The sequence below is a fragment of the Numida meleagris genome, chromosome 2, assembly GCF_002078875.1.
Source record: "Numida meleagris isolate 19003 breed g44 Domestic line chromosome 2, NumMel1.0, whole genome shotgun sequence".
Classification (NCBI taxonomy): Eukaryota; Metazoa; Chordata; class Aves; order Galliformes; family Numididae; genus Numida; species Numida meleagris.
This window is the reverse complement of record NC_034410.1, coordinates 147101693-147123860: the sequence shown is the minus strand read 5'-3', so window position 1 is coordinate 147123860 and position 22168 is coordinate 147101693. Positions and strand designations below refer to the sequence as shown.

The following is a 22168-nucleotide window of genomic DNA, read 5'->3' as shown; positions in this document are numbered from 1 at the left end:
TGTGACAAGGGGTTCACGCTGTGATATGACGTCATAACTTGGAAATGGGGTCACAAAAGGCATAGGGGCTCACAATGGGATAAGGGGTTCCGCAGCGGATATGGGGTCGAGTTAGGGATATGGTGTCACAACGGGATAAGGGGTCTCAATGTTATGTGGGGTCACAATGGGATACGGGTTCACAGGGGGAGACGGGGTCACAATGGGACATGAGGTCAAAATGGGTTATTGGGTCACAATGAGGATATGGGGTCACACTGGGATACAGGGTCATAATGAGATATGTGGTCACATTGGGGATATGGGGTCAGAGCAGGTTATGGGGTCACAATGGGATATGGTGTCACAATCAGATATGGGCTCACAATTTCAGGTGCGCTCACACCGGGATGTGGGGTTACAATGGGACATGGGGTCACAGTAGCATGTGGGGTCAAAATTTAATTTGGGGTCACAGCGGTGTATGGGGACACAGCAGGATGTTGGTTCACATTTGGGCATGGGGTCGCGATGGCATGTGGGGCCACTATGGAAATATGGGGTAACTATGGGACATTGGGACACACTGGGATGTGGGGTCACTGTGGGGATATGGGGTCACAATGAGATGTGGGGTCACATTGGAGATATAGGGTTGCAAAGGTTTATGGGTTCACAGAGGTGTACGGGGTCACAATTGGTTGTGGAGTCAGAATTGGACATGGAGTTACACTGGGATATGGGGTCACAGAGGGATATGGGTTCACACAAGGGTATGGGGTCACTATGGGAATATGGGGTCACAATTGGATATGGGGGCACTATGGGTATATGGGGTCATGGCGGGATGTAGGGTCACAATAGAGATATGGGTTCAAAATGGGATATAGGGTCACAATGGAATGTAGGGCCACACCGGTATAGGGGGTCACAATGGGATGTGGGGACTCAAGAGGATATGGGGTCACAATGCGATATGGTGTCACACCGGGATATGACATCAAAATGGGATATGGGTTTACAATGGGATGTGGAGTCACAATGGGAAATGGGGTCACAGTGGAGATGTGGGGTCACAACGGGATGTGGGGTCACAGCGGGACATGGAGTCACACCACAATATGGGGTCACTATGAGGATATGGGGTCACACGGGGATAAGGGGTCAAAATGGGATATGGGGTCACAGAGTCATATGGGGTCAAAATGGGATTTTGGGTTACACCAAGATGTGAGGACACAGTGGAATTTGGGGTCACAGCGGGATGTTTGGTCACAATGGGATCACAATCAGATATGGGGTCACTATGGAGATGTGGAGTCACACTGGGATATGGGGTCACACTGGGATATGGGGGTGCAGCAGGATATGGGGTCACATTTGGAAATGGGTTAACTATAGGGATGCGGGGTCCCTGTGGGATGCGGGGTCCCTGTGGGATGCGGGGTCCCTGTGGGATGCGGGGTCACAATGGGATGCGGGGTCACAATGGGATGCGGGGTCACAATGGGATATGGGATTCCAATGGGGTATGGGATCTCAGTGGGTATATGGGGTCACACAGGGATGTGGGGTCACACAGGGATGTGGGGTTAGAGTGGAATATGGGCTCACAATGGGATATGGCTCACAATGGGATATGGGGTCACATTGGGATACGGGGACACATTGGGATAAGGGTTAACATTGGGGATATGGGGTTACAATGCAGTATGGGGTCAGAATGGGATATGGGGTCACAATGGGTTACGGGGTCAGAAAGGGATTTGGAGTCAGACTGGGTTGTGGGGTCACAATGGGATATGAGATCACAATGAGTTTTGGGGTCAAAATGGGATATGTTGTCACAATGGGATATGGGGTCACAGTGGCATTATGGGGTCACAGTGGGATGTGGGGTCACAGTGCGATATGGAGTCACAAGGGGATTTAGCACTGCAATGGGTATGGGATCACAATGGAATATGGGGTCACTCTGGGGCTACTGGGTCACAATGGGATATGGGGTCACTCCGTGATATGGGATCACAAAGGGATATGGGGTCACAATTGGATAGGGGGTCAAATTGGGATATGGGGTCACAATGGGATCTGTGGTCTCAGCGCGGATATGGCGTCAGAATGGGATATGGTGTCAGAGCGGAATATGGGGTCGCAATGGGATATGTAGTTACAGTGCGTTTATGGAGTCCCAATGGGACACGGGATCCCAATGGGATATGGGGTCACTATGGGGATATGGGGTCACAATGGGATATGGGGTCACTGTGGGGATAATGGATCACACTGGGACAAGGGGTCACAGTGGGACATGGGGTCCCAATGGGATATGGGGTCACACCAGAATATGTGGTCACACCGAATAATGGGGTAACAATGAGGATATGGGGCTGAAATGGGACATGGGGTCACAGTGGGATATGGGCTCACAATGGGGATATGGGGTCACAATAGGCAAATGGAATCACAATGCAAAATGGTGTTATGCTGCTTATATGGGGATGCATTGGGGATATGGGGTCACAATGGGATGTGGGGTAACACAGTGGGATATGGGGTCAAAATGTGGTTATGGGGTCATACTGGGATGTGGGGTCACAGTCGGATATGGGGTCATACTGGGATTTTGGGTCACAATGGGACAAGGGGTCACACTGGGATATGGGATCACAATTGGATATGGGGTCACACTGGGTATAAGGGGTCACAATGGGATATGGGGTCACACCAGGATATGGGGTCACAATTGAGATGTGGGGTCAAAATGGGATGTGGGGTCACACTTGAAAATGGGGTCACAATAGGGATATGGCGCAACAATGGGGATATGGTGCCACAATGGGGATATGGGGTCACAATGGGATACGGGGTTGCACTGGGTTATGGGGTCATACTGGGATATTGGGTCATAATGGGATATGGGGTCATGCTTCAGAGATGGGGTCACAGTGGGATATGGTGTCACACCGGGATAAGGGGTCATACTGGGATATGGTGTCGCAGTGGGATCTGGAGTCACAATGGGATGTGGGGTTACACAGTGGGATATGGGGTCACAATGTCGTTACGGGATCACACTGGGATGTGGGTTCACAGTCGGATATGGGGTCACTATTGGACATGGGGTCACAATGGGTCATGTTGTCACAATGGGACATGGGGTCACATGAGGATATGGGGTGACAGTGGGATACGGTCTCAGAATGTTATGTGGGGTCACAGTGGGTTATGGGGTGACAATGGTATATGGAGTCACACCAGGATATGTGGTCACACCGAGTTATGGGGTTACGATGGGATATGGGTGTACAATGGGATGTGGGGTCACAGTGGGATATGGGGTTACACTGGCAGGCGGGATCCCATTGGGATGTGGGGCCGAGTGCTCCCCCCGTTCACGTCCCACATCGAACCCTGCTTTGTGGCCCCTCCTGTCCCCATAGGCGTCCCCACACCCGTCCCCATGTCCCCAGCCTCATCCTGGTGTCCCCAGCCCCACTCATGTCCGCAAACTCATCTGTGTCCCCAGTCTCTTTGTGTCCCCAGCCCATGCCTGTGTCCCCAACCTCACCCCCATCTCCTCAACCTCTTTGCGTCTCCAACCTCATCCCCATGTCCCCAACCCACCCTTGTGCCCTAGACTTTTTGTGTCCCAAACGCATCCCCATGTCCCCAACCTCTTTGTGTCCCCAACCCATCCCTATGTGCCCAACGTCATCCAGGTTTCCCCAACCCATCCCTATGTCCCCAACCTCATCCCTGTGTCCCCAGGTCCCCCCTGTGTCCCCATGGGGTTGGGGCTCCCGGCCACTGTTGTGTAGGGGTTGGGGTCCTCTCATGGAGGGACAGAGCTGGGGGGGTGACACAAGGGGCTGTGCGGACACGGGGACACAGGGACATGGGGACACGACCACAGCAGAGGTGGAAAAACAATTACAAAAAAAAAAAATCATCGCATTTATTAAATGCACCATTAACAATCCGAAAATGGAGGGAGCCCGGTGGCTCCGCAATGGGGACCATGGGGATGTCCTGGTGACCCTGGAGACATCCTGAAGACCACAGGGATGGCCTGGTGACAATGAGAACATCTTGAGGACCAAGGTGATGTCCTGGTGACAATGAGAACATCTTGAGGACCATGGGGATGTCCTGAGGGCCATGGGGATGTCCTGGAGATGATGAGAACATCTTGAGGACCACGGGGACATCCTGAGGTCCACAGTGACGTCCTGGAGACCGTGGGGACATTCTGGAGATGATGAGAACATCTTGAGGACCATGTGAATGTCCTTTAGACCACAGTGATGTCTTGGAGACTCTGGGGACGTCCTGGAGATGATGAGAACCACTTTGAGGACAACAGAGATGTCCTGGTGACAATGAGAACATCTTGAGGACCGTGGGGAACATCCTGTGGATCATGGGTATGTCCTGGAGATGATGAGCACACCTGGAGGACCTCGAGGATGCCCAGCAAAGCGCGGTGCCGTCAGCGCAGGGCCAGGATCTCATGTGCTGCCAGGCGGGCGAGGCGCTGGAAGCTGACGCCAAGGTGCTGCCGCCAGAAGCGGCGGTCGCGGCCGTAGATCTGAGCAGGGTAACGAGGGCTGCCTGCGCCAAGGGACACCCCCCCCCCCAGCCCCCGAGAAGCCTCAGCGGGAGGGCATGGCGCACTGGGGTTGGGGGGGTGGTATTTTTTGGGGTGATTTCCCCCCAGATCCCATCTTCCAGTGGTGCTGTACCGATGCCATGGAAGATGTGAGGCACGGCGCGCCGGGGCCGGGGGGGGATGGGGTGGAGGCACTGGGAATCTCAAATGGGAAGAGTTGGGAATCCCAAATGGGAAGGGAATGGTATTTTTTGGGGTGATTTCCCGCCAGATCCCATCTCCCGGTGGTGCCATACCAATGCCGTGGAAGATGCGGGCCACGGCCCGGGCCGAGAAGCTCTCGTCGCGGTGGATGGAGAGGAAGCGGCGGATGTCGGCGCGGACACGGCTCTCCTGGGGGGGAGGGGCAGGGAGAAATGGCGCGCTGCAGAGTGGGTGGGACCCCCAGACTCTGCCCCAACAGTGGGGGAGGGGGGAGACCCCTGATGGGCACTGGTGAGGGGAGCAGGGTGGACTGGGATGGATTGGGATGGATCGGGATGAACCGGGATGGATCAGGATGGATCGAGGATTGATCGGGATGCATTGGGACAGATCGAGGATTGATCAGGACGGACTGGGATGAATCGGAGATTTATTGAGATGGATCAGGATGCATTGGGATGGATCAGGATGGATTAAGGATTGATCAGGATGGATTGGGATGGATCGAGGATAGATCAGGATGGATCGAGGATTGAGCAGGATGTATTGAGATGGATCAGGATGCATCAAGATGGACCGGGATGGATTGGGGTCGTTCAGGATGGATCAGGGTTGGATAGAGATTGATCATGATTGATTAGAATGGATCGGGATAGATCAGGGTTGATTGGGATGGATTGGGATGGATTGAGGTGGATTGGGGTTGACTGGGATTGACTGGGATGGATCACAATGGATTGGGATGGACTGGGATTGATTAGGATTGATTGGGATGGATCAGGGTTGATTGAGATTGGTAGGGAAGGATCAGGATTGGATTGAGGTTGATCACAATGGATGGGGATGGATCAGGATTGGGCAGGATGGGTCAAGGATTGATCAGGATGGATTGCGATGGATCAGGATTGACTGGGATGGATTGGGGTGGACTGGGATGGATTGGGGTTGGATAGAGATTGATCATGATTGATTAGGATGGATTGGGATGGGTTAGGATTGATCACAATGGATTGGGATGGATTGGGGCTGGATAGAGATTGATCATGATTGATCACAATGGATTGGGATGGATCAAGGTTGATTAGGATGGATCGGGATTGGATTGGGATTGATCACGATGGATTGGGATGGATTAGGGATGATCAGGATGGATTGGAATTGATCACAATGGATTGGGATTGATCAGTGGATTGGGATGGATCTGAGTTGAATGGGATTGATCGGGATGGGTCAGGATGGATGGGGATGGATTGAGGTGGACTTGGATCAATCAAGATTGATCTTGATGGATTGGAATGGATCAGAGATGATTGAGATGGATTGGGATAGACCACAATCCACAATGGTTGGGATGGATCAGGATGGACTGGGATTGATCAAGGATGATCGCGATGGATTGGGGCTGACTGGGATTGACCACGATGGATCAAGGTTGATCAGGATGGAACGGGATTGGACTGGGATTGACCATGATGGATTGGGATGGATCAGGGTTGATCACGATGGATCGAGATGGATCGGGATGGGATTGAGATTGATTGGGATTGATCACAAAGGATTGGGATGGATCAGGGTTGAGTGTGATTGATAGGGATGGATGGGGATTGGATTGGGATTGGTCAGGATGGATTGGGATTGACCAAGATCCATGACAGATTGGGATGGATCAGGGTTGATTGGGATTGATCGGGGTTGACTGGGATGGACTGGAATGGATTGAGATGGACTGGGACTAACTGGGATGGACTGGCGTTGACCAGGGCTGACTGGGATGGACTGGGACTAACTGGGATGGACTGGAATGGATTGAGATGGACTGGGGCTGACTGGGATGGAGTGGGATTGATTGGGACTGACTGGGATGGACTGGGATAGTGAGGTACCAGAGGAGCTGTGGGAGGGGCCCAGGCATGAAGGCAGGCAGGACACGCTCCATTTTAAGCCCACAAGAAGCGATTTCAGCCAACTTGGCGTCCCACAAAAGAGGGAAATGCTCACATCTACATCACCAGGACCTTCCTCCTCCTCATCCTCCTCCTCGCTCTCGCAGCCGTGCGCTGCCTTGCCGTGCGTCTCCTTCTCGAAGTAGTCCCGCAGCAGTGCCTTCAGCCGGCAGCTTCGCTCCTCCTCCTCCTCCTCCTCAGGCCGTGGGTCACAGCCCTGAAAGGCCACGCTGTGCCCCACACAGTCAGAGCCAGCCCATGGCCCCACAGCTGCCCCACATGGACGCGCCAGGAGTCCCAGATGGGGGGCACTGGGAATCCTAAATAGGGGCACTGGAGTCCCAAATGGGGGACGCTGGGAATCCCAAATGGGAGCACTGGGAATCCCAAATGGGAGGAGTCGAGAATCCCAAAGAGGGGCACTGGGAATCCCAAATGGAAGATGTGGGGAGTCCCAGAATGGGGGATTCTGGGAACGCCAAAAGGGAGGGACATTGGGAGCCCCAAAACAGGGAACACCAGGAGCCTCAAAATGGGGGACAGCAGGAGCCCCAAGTGGGAGAATGTGGGAAGCCCCAAGTGGGGGATACTGGGAAGCCCAAAATGGGGGGTGCTGAGAGCCCCAAATGGGAGATACTGGAAACCCCAAAATGGGAGACGTAAGGAAGCCCACAATGAAGGATACTGTGAGCCTCAAGACGGGGAATGCTGAGAACCTCACAATGTGAGACACTGGGCACCCCAAATGGGGGACGTGGGGAGTTCCAGAATGAGGGATGCTCGGAACCCCAAAATGGGGAACAACAGGAGCCTCAAGTGGGGGAATTTGGGGAGCCCCAGATGGGGGGTACTGGGAACCCCAAAGTGGGGGATGTGGGGAGCCCCAAAATGGAAGATATAAGGAACCCCAAAACAAAGGACGCTGGGAACCCCACAGTAGAAGACACGGGGCACCCCAAAATGGGGGGCGTGGGGAACTCCAAAATGAAGAATGCGGGGGTGGGGATGCGAGGAGCCACAAACTGGGGGACATGGGGAGCCCCGAACCGTGGGGGGTGGTGGGATCTTGGATGAGGGGGGCTCCCCAGGCCTACCTGCAGAAGGCACGGCGGCAGGCGCGCAGCTGGCGCAATGCCCCCTCCTGGCGGGCCAGCACCCGGCGGTGCAGGAAGGAGCAGGCGGCGTCCAGCTCGGCCGCGCTCAGGTCCCCATAGGAGCGGAGGTGGAAGGAGAGCTCCGAGAACTCCACCAGCACACGGCCGGCTGCCGGGACAACGAGAGTCACCTCACCTGGGTGAGGTGACACCTGTGGTGGTGTCACCTCACCCGGCGGTGTCACCTCACCCGGGGATACCTGGGTGCTGGTCCCACTGCAGGCGGCGCAGGGCGCGCTTGACCAGTGGCAGCTCCCAGCCCATGGAGTCGCTGAGCGAGACGACGTCGAAGTGCAGGGAGGACGAGGGGAGGTGATGCTGGCCCGAAAGGCGCTCGCGGGCCAGGGCGACAGCGAGGGGGGGACAGCTGGGGAGGGCAAGGGAAATGGGCTCAGAAGCACCACAAATGGGCTCAGAACCCCCAAAAATGGGCTCGGAACCCCTAAAGTGGGATCAGAAGCCCAAAAGTGGGATCAGAACCCCTAAAGTGGGATCAGAACCACAAAAAATGGGATTAGAACCACCAAAAGTGGGCTCAGAACCCCCAAAAGTGGGATCAGAACCCCCAAAAGTGGGATCAGAACCTCCAAAAGTGGGCTCAGAACTCCAAAATGGGGAACATGGTGAGATGCTTCACTGGCCAATCCCAGTGTCATGCGGCCACAATGCCGTAATTTGTTCCCAGTGCCCCCCAGCTCCATCCCCAACACTGGTGGTTTGTCCCCAACACCCACAGCTCTGTCCCCAATGCCATCGTTTTGTCCCCAGTGCCTCCAGCTCCATCCCACCACCATCACTTTGTCCCCACCTCTGTGCTGCAGCCCGGAGCTGCCGGGGTCCCCCGTAGCAGCGCACGGTGCAGAACGCGTAGGTGTGGGGCAGCAGCTCGACCCAGTGGCGCGGGTGCAGCTCCAGGTAGCACAGCAGTGTCTCGATGGCTGCAGGGGACGGGGGGGTGGTCCCAGTTCTCTTTTGGGATGTCCCCATCCCATTCCCAGTGCCATTCTGAGATGTCACCATCCAATTCCCAGTTCTCTTTTGGGATGTCCCAATCCCATTCCCGGCCCCCTTTCAGAATGTCCCGATCCCATTCCCAGTTCCATTTCCGGAACACCTAATCCCATTCCCAGTTCCCCTTGGGACATCCCTATCCCATTCCCAGTTTCCTTTTGGGATGCCCCAATCCCACTCCCAGTTCCCTTGTGGGACATTGCCCATTCCCATACTGGGAATGTTCCCAGTTCTCTTTTGAGACATCTCAATCCCATTCCTAGCTCCCATTCAGGATGTCCTGATTCCATTCCCAGTTCAATTTCTGGGACATCCCAATCCCATTCCCAGCTCCCTTCTAGGCCGTCCCAATCTCGTTCTCAGTTCCCTTTCAGGAACATCCTGATTCCAGTCCCAGTTCCCTTTTGAGACGTCTTGATCCGATTCCCAGTTCCCTTTTGGGATGCCCTATCCCAGCTTCCTTTCAGGATATCCCAATCCCATTCCCAGTTCCCTTTTGGGACACCCTGATCCCCTTCCAATACTGGGATGTCCCAATCCCATTCCCAGTTCTCTTTCTGGAACATCTAACCCCATTCCCAGTTCCCTTTCAGGACATCCCTATCCCACTCCTAGCTCCCTTTTGGGACATCCCAATCCCGTTCCCATGTTGGGACAGCCCGATCCCATTCCCAGTTCCCTTTCTGGAACATCCAATCCCATTCCCAGTTCCCTTTTTGGACGTTCCAGACCCATTCCCAGTTCCTTTTCAGGATATCCCAACCCCATTCCCAGTTCCGTTTGGGGACGTCACAACCCCATTCCCAGTTCCCTTTTAGGACACACTGATCCTGTTCCCAGTTCCCTTTCCGGACACTCAGCTCCCATTCCCAGTTCTGTTCTGGGACCCCCTGCTCCTGTTCCCCGCTCACCTTCCTCCCTCATGTCCAGGGACTGCACGGTGCTCTCAATGGGGATGGCGCGCTCGTGTTTGTAGCAGACACGCTGTCGCTCCTCGTCCCACTCTGACATCACAGCATCACCATCCCACTCTGACGTCACAATGTCACCGTCCCGCTCTGACGTCACAGCATCACCGTTCTGCTCTGATGTCACAGTGTCACCATCCCGCTGTGACGTCACAGCGTCACCGTCCCGCTCTGACGTCCCGGTGTCACCGTTCTGCTCTGATGTCACAGCATCACCGTTCTGCTCTGACGTCCTGGTGTCACCATCCCGCTCTGACGTCACAGCATCACCGTTCTGCTCTGACGACCCGATGTCACCGTTCTGCCGCTCCTTGTCACCGTTGTCCTCCCGGAGCGCAACCATCTCACTGTCGCTCCCCTCCCCCCACTATCATGGACAGCAGAACTGAGGCCAATTCCTCCCTCCTGTGCCCGCTGGCCAACCCTTAGGGTCACCCCACCCCCAGGGTCACCCCACCCTTGGGCTCACCCCAACCCACCCTGGGAGTCCATGCCAACCCTGCCCCCAAGGAGATGACCGTGACCCAACCACGCCACCAAAAATCCCTTCCTTACTCCTTCCCTCCCTTCCTCCATTCTTCCTTCCTCCCTTCCTCCCTCCTTCCTCCCTCCCTTACTCCCTCCTTTCCTTCCTTCCTCCTTCCCTTACTTCCTCCCTCTCCCCGCCCACCGTGGCCAGGTCTTGGTGCAGCTGCTGCAGCTCCTGGCACTTGCACGGTGGGCAGGCAGCCCGCACCAGCTTCTTGATGGTGAAGAAATCCACGGCGTCGGTGAAGATGTGGCGCTGCAGCTCTTGCTGGTCTGAGCCCTGGGGATGGGAGAGGACAGCACCGCCGTCACCACAGCGCTCCATAGCGGCCCCAGAGCCTTCCAGGGCTCCCCAAAGGCACCCGAAGGTGTTGGAGGACTTCCCAGCGACTCCTCGATATCTTTTAGGGCTCCCTGTGCCACCTCAAAGGAACCCCAATGGGTTGTAGGACTCCCCAGTGGGTTGGTTATAGGGCTCCCCAATGGGTTGTAGGGTTACCCAATGGGTTGTAGGACTCCCCGGTGGGTTGTAGGGTCACCCAAAGACTCCACTGTGAGTTTTAGGGTTCCTTGTGACATTCCAAAGATTCCCCAACACCTTTTAGGGTCCCCTGTGTCACCCCAAAGGAGCCCCAATGGGTTTTAGTGTTCCCCAATGGGTTGTCAGGCTCCCCAGTGAGTTTTGGGGTTCCCTGTGTCACCCCAAATACCTTTTAGGGTTCCCTGTGTCACCCCAGAGACCTCACAGACCTTTTAGGTTTCCCTGTGTCACCCCAAAGGAGCCCACCGGGATTTGGGGACCCCAATGGGTTTTAGGGCTCCCCAGTGAGTTTTAGGGTTCCCCAAAGTCTCCCCAGTGAGTTTTAGGGTTCCTTGTGTCACCCCAAATGCTCCCCAACATCTTTTAGGGTTCCCTGTGTCCCCCCCAAAGACATCCCAACACCTTATAGGGTTCCCTGTGTCACCCCAAATCATCCCCAACACTTCTTAGGGCTCCATGAAACACCCCCACAACTCCTCAACGCCTTTTAGGGTTCCCTGTGTCACCCCAAAGGAACCCCAGTGGGTTTTGGGTCTCCTCAATGAGTTTTAGGGTTCTCCAAAGACTCCCCAGTGAGTTTTAGGGCTCCTTGTGTCACCCCCAAATGCTCCCCAACATCTTTTAGGGTTTCCTGCATTACTCAAAGACTCCCCAACATCATCTAGGGTTCTCTGTGTCACCCCAAAACCCCCCAGCACCTTGCAGGGTTCCCAGTGTCACCCTAAATCGTTCCCAACACCTTTTAGAACTCCTTGCGTCACCCCAACAACTCCCCAACACCAACCACCAGATTTAGGGGACCCCCCCCAAACCCCCAGAGTGGCACCTCGGGGTCCAGGAAGAGGTGGCACCGTGCCGGCTTGCCATCGCGCCCGGCGCGCCCGATCTCCTGCACATAGCTCTCGAAGTTGCGCGGCATGTGGTAGTGCACCACGGCGCGCACGTCCGGCTTGTCCAAGCCCATCCCGAAAGCCACGGTGGCCACCACCACGCGCAGGTGGCCGCGCATGAAGGCGGCTTGCACACGGCGCCGCTCGGCAGCCGACAGCCCGGCATGGTACGCGGCCGCAATCTGCTCAGGGGGGAGGCGGCGGCCACTCTTGGCTCCTCCAAAAAAGAAAAGAAGAAACGTTGATGGCCAAGGTTGGCTTTCTTGGCCACCTGTGCAAAATGTTGGCCACCGCTGGCCTTCCTGGCCACCAGGGCACAATGTTGGCCACTGTTGGTCTCCTTGGCCACCAGGGCATAATGTTGGCCACTGTTGGTTTTCTTGGCTACCAGGAAATACTGTTGGCCACCAGGACTCACTCTTGACCCATGGTCAACCTGTTGGCCACTGTTGGTCTTTTTGGCCACAAGGACATCATGGTGGCCACCATTGGCCTTCCTGGCCACCAGGAAACACTGTTGGCCACCGTTGGCCTTCTTGGCCACCAGAACACACTACTGGCTCACGGTCAACCTGTTGGCCACTGCTGGCCTTCTTGGCTGCCAGGGAACACTCCTGGTCACCACCTGTCTTCTTGGTCACTACGACTCACTACTGGCTCAACGATCAACCTGTTGGCCACCGTTGGCCTTCCTGGCCACCTGGGCACAATGTTGGCCACCGTTGGCCTTCTTGGCTACCGGGACACACTGTTGGCCACCAGGACTCACTCTTGACTCACAGTCAACCTGTTGGCTACTGCTGGCCTTCTTGGCTGCCAGGGCACACTGTTGGCCACTACTGGTCTTCTTGGTCATCAGGACTCACTACTGGCTCAACAATCAACCTGTTGGCCACCGCTGGCCTTCTTGGCCAGCAGGATACATTCTTGGCCACCTTTGGCCTTCCTGGCTACCAGGACACACTGTTGGCCACAAGGACTCACTACCGACTCATGGAAAACCTGTTGGCCTTCTTGGCCACCAGAGCACAATGTTGGCCACCATTGGCCTTCTTGGCCACCAGAGCACACTGCTGACTCATGGCCAACCAGTTGGCCAGCACTGGTCTTCCGGGTCACCAGGACACACTGTTGGCCTCCATTAGTCTTCCCGGCTACCAGGAAACACTGTTGGCCATGAGGACCCACTCCTGACTCACGGTCAACCTGTTGGCCACTGCTGGCCTTTGTGGCCACCAGAGCACACCACTGGCCATCATTGGTCTTCTTGGCCACCAGGACTCACTACTGGCTCAATGATCAACCTGTTGGCCACCGCTGGCCTTCCTGGCTGCTGGGGCACAGTGCTGCCCATCATTGGTCTTAATGGGTAACAGAACACACTCCTGACTCACGGTCAACCTGTTGGCCACCAGAGCTCACCATTTGTCCTGCTGGCCACCATGGCTCACCATTGACCTCCACTGGCCTTCCTGGCCACCATGGCACACCGCTGTTGCTGCAGGCGCATTCCATACCTGGTGTGGTGTCAGCGAGCGGCACGTCCTGCAGACAGGTGCGGAGCAGCGCGGCGACGCGGGCCGTGTCCTCCCGGCGCGTGCAGTAGACGATGACGGAGCGGAGCATGGTGAAGCGCTCGCTGCGCAGCAGGGTGACGAGCGCCTGCGGGTAACAAGGGCACCGAGGTTTGAGGCTAATGGAAAACCAAACCAACGAGCCCGGGAGCCCCAGCGATGATCTCTGCACGGGATCCGGTTGCACGAGGATGCGTCTGCATCTTCCCAGCGTGCCACAGTGGGATTTTGGAGGGGAGGTTTGTGGGATCTGCTGTTCTACCAGCACACAGCCCTAATCCCCACCCCTAACCACTGCTGCAGGGTCCAGCACTGTCCCCCTCTCTACCCAATCCCTGTCCCAGTGCCCAGATGTGTCTCCATCCCTTCCCAATCCCCGTCCCGGTGCTCAGATCCATCCTTGCCCCTTCCTGGTCCTGTCCCGGTGCCCAGCCCCATCCCTACCCAGCCCTTGTCCTATCCCCACCCAGTCCCCATCCTATCCCGACCTCAGTCCCCATCCCTACTCAATCCCCGCCCCTGCAAATCCCCATCCCCATGTCTGTCCCCATTCCTATCTGCACCCTGTCCCTCCCTGGTCGCTGTCCCCGCCTGCTTCCCACCCAGTCCCAGTCTGCACCCCATCCCAGTCCCTACGCGTCCCTGTCTGCACTCCATTCCTGTCCCTGTCTGCATCCTGTCCCAATTCGCACTCTGTCCCTATCCCATCCCTCCTCAGTCCTTGTCCCCACCCAATCCCCATCCCTGTGCCCATCCCCATCCCTACCTAGTCCCCATCCATGCTCCATCCCTGTCCGCTTTCCGTCTCTGTCCCTGCAGTATACCCACCTCATCCCTGTCCACACTCTGTCCCTGTCCCAGTCCCTACCCGGTCCCTGTTGACATTCCATTCCCATCCCTACCCGGTCCTTGTCCCAGTCCCCATTCCTACCCCATCCCAGTCCCTACCAGCTCCCAGTTCACACCCTCTCCCTGTACCCACCGGTTCCCACCCGTACCCCGTCCTCATCCCATCTCGTCCCCATCCCTACCTGGTCCCCGTCTGCACCCCATCCCCATTCTCATCCTCGTCCCATTCCCCACCCATTCCCTGTCCCCGTCCCCATCCCCATCCCATCCCTACCTATCCCCTAACCCCACCCCCACCCCACTCCTACCCGGTCCCGGTCCTGCTCCACGGACACGGAGAGGCGCAGGTTGTGCGGCACTGCGGCACACCGCACGGCGATGCCATCCTCCTGCGGGATGCCGAGCTGTGCCGCCACGTCCCGCGCCGTCGCCAGGGTGGCTGTGGCCGTCAGAGCCAGGAAGCAGCGGACGCCCAGGTGGTCCCGGAGCACCTGCAGCAGGATGGGGACAGCAGGGACAGGGAGGATAAGAGGAGGAGGATGAGCAGGAGGAAGATGGGGAAAGGAGGAGGAAAATGGGGAGAGGAGGATGGCAGGAGGAGGAGGAGGAGGAAGAAGGTAGTGGGTGGAGGAGAATGAAGAATGGATAAGGAAGAGGAGAGGGAGGAAGACAGCAAGAGGAGGAGGATGGGAGGAGGAGGGGAGGAGGAGGAAGACGGTGAGGATGAGAGGAGGAAGACGGTGAGAGGAGGATGAGAGGAGGAAAACAGCAAGGGGAGGAGGAGGAAGGTGGCAACCAGAAGAAGAGGATGCAGAGGAAGATGGTGACAAGAGGAGGAGGACAAGGAGTAAGATGAGGAGGAAGATGGTGACAAGAGGATGAGAAAAATGGCAAGAGGACAGCAAGAAGAGGAGGATGATGAAGAGGATGACAGTGAGGAGGATGACAAGGATGAGGAAGATGGCGGGAGGAGGAGGAGGAGGAGGAGGTGAGGAGCGTCCCCAGGCCACTCCCCCTGCGGCGGGGCCTCACGCACCTTGCAGAGCCGCAGGTAGCAGGGACGGAAGTTGTGGGACCACTCAGAGACGCAGTGAGCTTCGTCGATGCAGGCGAAGGCCACGGGCGGGAGCTGGTGGGCGGGGGGCAAGCAGCAGGAGCCCGAGGCACCTGCACCCACCAGCGCTTCGGGGGAGAGCAGCAGCACCTGCGCAGAGCCCTCCCGCACGCGCTGCACCGCTGCGTCCCGCTGCCCACGGCTCAGCTGCGAGTGCACGCAGACGGCACGGAGGCACGGAGGGAGCCCCGACACCTGCAGGCAGAGTGACACGATGTGACTGATGAAATGTGACGGGATGTGATGTGGGGGAACATTCTCCTTGGGAAGAGCGGCCCAGGGTTGGCCCAAGGGAAGTGGAGGGGGCACCGTCCCGGGAGGGGTTGAGGAAATGGGGAGATGTGGCACTGGGGGACATGGTGGGGTGGGGTGGGGATCTGGGAGGTCTTCTCCAGCCCTAAGGATTCTATTTATGGTCACGGTGGGGAACCTGGAGGTCCTCTTCAACCCTTGTGATTCCATTTAGGGTCATGGTGGGGTTGGGTTGGGGATCTGAGAGGTCTTCTCCAACCCTAAGGATTCTATTCAGGGACATGGCAGAGTTGGGTTGGGGATGTTGGAGGTCTTCTCCAGCCCTAAGGATTCTATTTAGGATCATGGTGGGGTTGGGTTGGGGACCTTGGAGGTCTTCTCCAACCCTAAGGATACTATTTAGGGTCACAGTGGGGTTGGGTTGGGGATGCTGGAGGTCTTCTTCAACACTAAGGATTCTGTTTATGGTCATAGTGGGGTTAAGTCAGGGACCTTGGAGGTCTTCTCCAATTCTACTGATTCTACTTAGGGTCATGATGGGGTGGGGATGTTGGAGATCTTCTCCAACCCTAAGGATTCTATTTAGGGTCATGGTGGGCATTGGGTGGGGTTCTTGGAGATCTTCTCCAACCATAAAGATTCTATGGTTCTATTTTGGGACACGATGGATTTGGGGATCTTGAAGGTCTTCTCTGACCCAAAGGATTCTATTTAGGGTCGTGGTGGGGATGGGGTGGGGTTCTTGGAAGTCTTCTCCAACCATAATGAATCTACGGTTCTATTTTGGGACACAGTGGGGTTGGGGATCTTGGAGATCTTCAACCCTAAAGATTCTATTTAGGGTCATGGCGGGGTGGGGATGTTGGAGGTCATCTCCAACCCTAAGGATTCTATTTAGGGTCATGGTGGGGTGGGGATGTTGGAGGTCATCTCCAACCCTAATGATTCCATGGTTCTATTTGTGGTCGTGGAGATGATGAGGTTGGGGTTGGACTTTTCCTGTCTTTTCTGGACTTTTTTCCTTTCACTTCAGTGACATGGAGCTGCCCCCGTTGTCAGTGAGCAGCAGGATGGAAACGTGGGGGTACCTGGTCATCCATCAGCGACACCAATGGGGAGACCACCAGTGCGATGCTCCGCGAGCGTTTGTGGTACAGGAAGGCAGGCAGCTGGTAGCACAGTGACTTCCCCATCCCCGTGGGGAGCACGACCAAGGTGGAGAGCCCTGCGGGGGGTAAGAGGGTTGGGGGAACGGAGGGGACACAGTGAGCGGGACAGAGTGGGAGGAAACGCACCTGAGAGGATCCTCATGATGGCCACCTCCTGGCCGGGGCGGAATGAGTTGTAGCCCAGCTCCGAGAGTGCGTCCAGCACCTCCCCAGGGGTCTCTGGGCAGAAGACGGAGGGGGTCAGGAGCAGGGAGATGCAAGATCGGGACTGGAAATGTGGCCGCGGCCTCACCTGGTGGCTTCCCGTCCAGCCCCAAGCTGTAGAGGGGCTCCACAGGTGCAGGGGGTGTGGGGGGCTCGTAGGGTGGCCGCTGCACGTCCAGGTATGGGGTTGGCCCCTCGAGCTCAGCTCTGTCCCGGTCACCGCTCGATGCTGGGGGTGGAGGCAGCGGTCAGTGCAGCACCGGGGCTGCGGGGCAGCGGGGAACGCTCTGGGGGCTGTGGGGGCTCTCACCGGGGAGCTCCCGGTAAATGGTGTTGGTCCGGCGGGCCACCTCCTCCAGCGTGGGCAGGGGATCGTCCTCCTCCTCCTCCTCCTCTCCTTCATCGTTGGGATGGACAGGTTCTGCTGGCGGCAGTGCGTGGGCAGCGGTGTCTGAAGGGAAGAAGAGATGGTGGGTCCTCAAGGAGATGGAAGTGGTGGTGCACATATGGACCCAGAAGGAGAAAGAGGTGGAGATGGTGGTGCCCATATGGACCCAGGAGGAGCAGGAGATTGTGATGCCTGCATGGACCCAGGACCACAACGAGATGGTGGCACCCATATGGACCCAGAATGAGCAGGAGATGGTGGTGCCCATACAGACCCAGAAGGAGCAGGAGGTGATGGCTGTGGTGCCCATATGGACACAGAAGGAGCAGGAGATGGTGGTGGTGCCCATATGGAGCCAGAAGGAGCAGGAGGAGATGGTGGTGGTGCCCATATGGAGCCAGAAGGAGCAGGAGGAGATGGTGNAGGAGATGGTGGTGGTGCCCATATGGAGCCAGAAGGAGCAGGAGGAGATGGTGGTGGTGCCCATATGGAGCCAGAAGGAGCAGGAGGAGATGGTGATGGTGCCCATATGGACCCAGAAAGAGCTGGAGATGGTGGTGGTGCCCATATGGACCCAGGACCACAAGGAGACGGGTGGTGCTGAGATCCCCAAGCCGCTCACCTCTGCCCCGGCATGCCGCTGCCCAGTGCCCGGTTGCGCCGCACCTGAAGCAAACATCAGAGCTCCGACCCAGGGCTGCACCGCCTCCAAACCGCACTGCTTTCTTCCGCCACTTCTCCTTCCACACCTGTGGGGGGTTTCACGCTGTTCCACCCCGCTCCTTTCCTCCCCTGGGCGCTGCTGCAGCCTGCCCCACTCCTGTACCTGCCTGCGGAGTTGCCTTCCCCGCGGCGCGCCACCCCGCACGTGGGATCTGCTCTTCAGGTTGAGGCGCACAAAGTTGCCATGGGGCCGCTGAGGGGCTCTGCGGGAAAGCACGGCACCGTCAGGAACGCCTCAGAGCCCCTCTGCCACCGGGACCCCGTGACAGCAGGAGCTCACCCGAGGGGGCAGAGATTCTAATGGGAAGAAGCGGCCCCCCCCACCCCGTCACTCCAAATTTGCTCTTTTGCGAGTGCTGCAGATGGGAGAAGTGCTTTTGAGCAGCGTGTGGAGATCATCCCCCAAGTCTTTTGTTCCTGAAGCGCGGCTGAAGCCTGCAACGCCCCAGGGAAGGTGGAAAGAATGGAAAGGCAGGAGGAAATGAGGTGGAAAACCCATGGGGAGCTGCCAAAAGGAAGGAAGGAAAATTTCGGAGCTGGGGAACGGCCAATGGCAGAGCGGCTCCTCGTGCCCAGGGCTCAGCAGGAGCCACTGTGGCTCCTCCCCAGGTTTGTTAGCTCTAATTACCGGGCGCAGCTCCGGGAATTCCAGCCGCGCACCGCTGGGGACAAGCCAAAGCAAAGCAACCCGGGTTTGGGGGCACTCACCTGGCTTTGCCAAGTGCCCTGGGCTGCTTCTCCTCCTCGAAGTCACCCAGAAGGTTTTCGGATGGGGATGGCGCTGTCCTCCTCCGCTTTGGGGTGGCCACGTGCTCCTCCCCGCCGTCCTCTGGGCATGGCCTCTTCCCACGGGCGGCTCCGGGCTTTCTCACACCAGCAGCTCTGTCCCCAGCCGTGCCACTGGCACCATCCTTGGGCACGTGGCCACAACAGCCGTCACCTTTGGGTCCCGGTGTCCCCTCGTCACGTCCTGGCCTCCCCCTTTTCTGACCCTGAGATGCCGCTTTGGGTCTGGGTGTCCCCATTTCAGGTCCTGGTGTCCCCTCTTCATCTCCTGGTGTCCCCATTTCGGGTCCTGGTGTCCCTCTCTTCTGTCTTCCCACCTCTTTGCGTCCTGGTGTCCCCATTTCAGGTCCTGGCAGCCCCACTGCCACTCCCAGCATCCCCTCTTCACATCCCACTGTCCCCTCTTTGCGTCTCGTTGTCCCCCTCCTGGGTCTCAGTGTCCCCACGTTGTGTCCCAGCATCCCCTCTTCGTGTCCTGGTGTCTCCACTCCAGATCTTGGCATCCCCTCTTCACGTCCCACTGTCCCCATTTCAGGTCCCAGTGTCCCCATTTCACATTTCCATGCCCTCATGCCAGCTCTTGTCCCCATTTCACATCCTAATGTCCCCTCTTTGTGCTCTGGCGTCCCCATTTTGGGTCCCAGGGTCCCCTCTTCAAGTTTTCGTGTCCTTGCTCCAGGTCCCAACATCCCCTCTTCCTGTCCTGGTGTCCACACTCCAGCTCTTGTCCCCTCTTCCTGTCCCAGTGTCCCCATTTCAGGTCTTGGCGACCCCTCTTCCCGTCCCACTGTCCCCATTCCACATCCCAGTGCCTCCTCGGAGGATCCAGGCGTCCCCTCTTGGCATTCCGCTGTCCCCTGGCACCGCTGCAGCCACCTGGGATCGAGCGACCCCAACCTCCGCGCCACCGTCTCCTTCAGCTGCTGGAATCGCTCCGCTGGGGGACGGGGCCTCGGCCCTGCGGCCAGGATGAGCGGCGCCAGCCGGCGCACGGCGGCGGGGAGGACGTCGGTCGGTTCACTGCCATTGCCACCATCACCGCCATCGCCACCATCAGTGCCATCGCCCATGGCAGTGGTGGAGGCGGCCTGCTCACCACGCTGTGCCGTGGGTTTCCTCCTGGGGGCCAGGCTCCTCCTGAGCACCCATGGCGTCTCCTGCGGATGAGAAGAGGGAATTCGGGGCAATACAGAGGTGTGCTTACGCGCGGCCCTGATGCCATTAAAGCCCCCAAAAACGCCCGTTTTCACCCCAAACCAACTGAGAGCTCAGCGCTCCCAACCTGTGAGGGTTGCCCCCCAAACCCTTCCCTTCGTGGGATTCCCTGCAGGGGAAACCTCACGCAACCCTCCCCACATCCTCCCCATTTAGGGGGGAACAGCATCCCACCGCCGGCCTGCATCCTTTGGTGAGGGACCGAGCAACCTCTGCCCACCCAATAACCCCACACCTGTAGGGCCATGCCCACCCCACATCCCAAATCTGTAGGGCCTCGCCAACCCCACACCCCACACCTGCAGGGCCGCGCCCACCCCACCCTAAATCTGTAGGGCCGTGCCCACCACACACCCCATACCTGTGGGGCCGTGCCCACCCCACAACCCCACACCTGTAGGGCTGCGCCCAGGTTGGCCTTCAGCCTCATCCCATAGAGCTGTGCTGGTGCCGACGCCCGTTGGTGGTGCCGTGTCCCAGGGTCCTTCGGCTGCCGGTTCAGGTGGGCCCCCCAGCAGCCTGAGTCCTGTGGTGGGGACAGAAAGCGGGTGGATGGAGGACACTGAGAGGTGGCCACTGTGAGTTGGGGGTGGGCAACCAACAGAGGGCAACCAGGAGTTGGCCAATGGGACTTGGTGGGCATGAGTTAGATGTGGGCAACCAAGAGGTGGCCACCATGGAGTTGGGTTAGGGCTGACAAGAGGTGGCCATCATGGAGTTGGGGACTAATCGGGGGTGGGCAACCAAGAGGTAGTCACCATGAGTTGGGTGGGGGCAACCAACAGTGGGCAACCAGGAGCTGGCCAATGAGACTTGGGCATGAGTTGGGTGCGGGCAACCAAGAGGTGGCCACCATGGAATTGGGTGTGGGAAACCAAGAGGTGGACACCATAAGTTGGGTGTGAGCAACCAAGAGGTGGACACCGTGAGTTGAGGGTGGGCAACCAACAGAGGGCAACCAGGAGTTGGCCAACATGATTTGGTGGCCATGAGTTGGGTGTGGGCTGCCAAGAGGTGGCCACCATGGAGTTGGGTGTAGGAAACAAAGAGGTGGCCACCGTGAGCTGGGGGTGGGCAACACACAGGGGGCCACCATGAGTTGGCCAACATGAGTTGGTGGGCATGAGTTGGGTGTAGGCTGCCAAGAGCTGGCCACCATGGAGTTGGATGTGGGCAACCAAGAGCTGGCCACTGTGAGCTGGCGGTGGGCAACCGGCCACCATGGAGTTGGGGTTAGGGCTGGCAAGAGGCGGCCACCATGAGTTGATGGCCATGAGTTGGCCACTGCGAGTTGGCTGTGGGCAGTCAAAAGTGGCCACCATGTGTTGGTCACCATGAGTTAGCTATGAGCTTCCAAGAGGTGGCCACCATGAGTTGTCAATGGGCAACCAACAGTTGGCCACCACGAGTAGGCCACCATGAGTTGTCTGTGGGCTGCCAAGAGGTGGTCACCAGCAGTTGTCTGTGGGCTACCAAGAGGTGGCTGTCTGCAGCTGGCCACCATGAGTTGGCTGTGGGCAACTGAGAGCTGGCCACTGTGAGTTGGGTCATGGGCTACCACGAGCTGGGCTGCAGGTTGCCATGATAAGATGGGCTGTGGGATGCCACGAGCTAGCTGTGGGCCACCATGAGTTGGGCCGTAGGTAGCCATGAAGGAGGGCCACCATGAGTTGGGCACTGGTATCCATGGAGGGCCACCATGAGTTGGGCACTGGTATCCATGAAGGAGGGCCACCATGAGTTGGGCCACAGGAAGCCATGACGGTGGGCCACCATGAGTTGGGCCATAGGTAGCCATGACGGTGGGCCACCAAGAGTTGGGCACTGGCAACCATGAAGAAGGGCTGTGGGCTGCTATGAGTTGGGCCACAGATTGCCATGACGGAGGGGCCACCATGAGTTGGGCCACAGGTTGCCAAGTGGGAGGGCTACCGTGAGTTGGCCACAGGTAGCCATGAGGGAGAGGACTTCATGAGCTGGACCACAGGTCACCACGAGGGAGGGCCACCACTGGTTGGCCACAGGTCACCACGAGGGAGGGCCACCACTGGTTGGCCACAGGTC

General features: G+C 57.7%; 1 protein-coding gene across 7 annotated transcripts; it reads right to left on the bottom strand.

Annotated features, from left to right (window-relative positions):
• Positions 3913-20795, bottom strand: RECQL4 (RecQ like helicase 4). 7 transcript variants are annotated; one of them, XM_021388041.1, is made up of 20 exons: positions 20499-20794; positions 18812-20046; positions 18207-18306; positions 18003-18129; positions 17303-17443; positions 17081-17221; positions 16915-17007; positions 16708-16844; positions 15290-15562; positions 14562-14744; positions 13348-13492; positions 11767-12047; positions 10521-10679; positions 9815-10238; positions 8701-8830; positions 8093-8259; positions 7833-8001; positions 6794-6968; positions 4433-4984; positions 3913-4352 (listed from the first exon to the last, which is right to left on the bottom strand). In XM_021388041.1, the coding sequence occupies exons 1-19, from the start codon at positions 20745-20747 to the stop codon at positions 4472-4474; spliced, it is 4842 nt and encodes a 1613-aa protein (XP_021243716.1). In that variant the 5' UTR covers positions 20748-20794; the 3' UTR covers positions 3913-4352; positions 4433-4471. The 7 variants fall into 7 exon arrangements, with proteins under 7 accessions (XP_021243716.1, XP_021243717.1, XP_021243720.1 ...); XM_021388042.1 differs by having other exon boundaries at positions 3913-4311; XM_021388045.1 differs by having other exon boundaries at positions 3913-4984; positions 18812-19847; positions 19986-20046.

Bases quoted from the DNA above. Each gene is read 5' to 3' on its own strand.
- RECQL4 (XM_021388040.1), bottom strand. From the start codon at position 20,747: ATGCCCACCAAGTCCCATTGGCCAACTCCTGGTTGCCCTCTGTTGGTT. The intron at 15,563-16,707 runs GTACCCCCACGT...CTCTGCCTGCAG, and splicing joins TGTCGCTGATGGATGACCAG to GTGTCGGGGCTCCCTCCGTG. The intron at 13,493-14,561 runs GTAGGAGTGGGG...TGTTACCCGCAG, and splicing joins TGGAGCAGGACCGGGACCGG to GCGCTCGTCACCCTGCTGCG.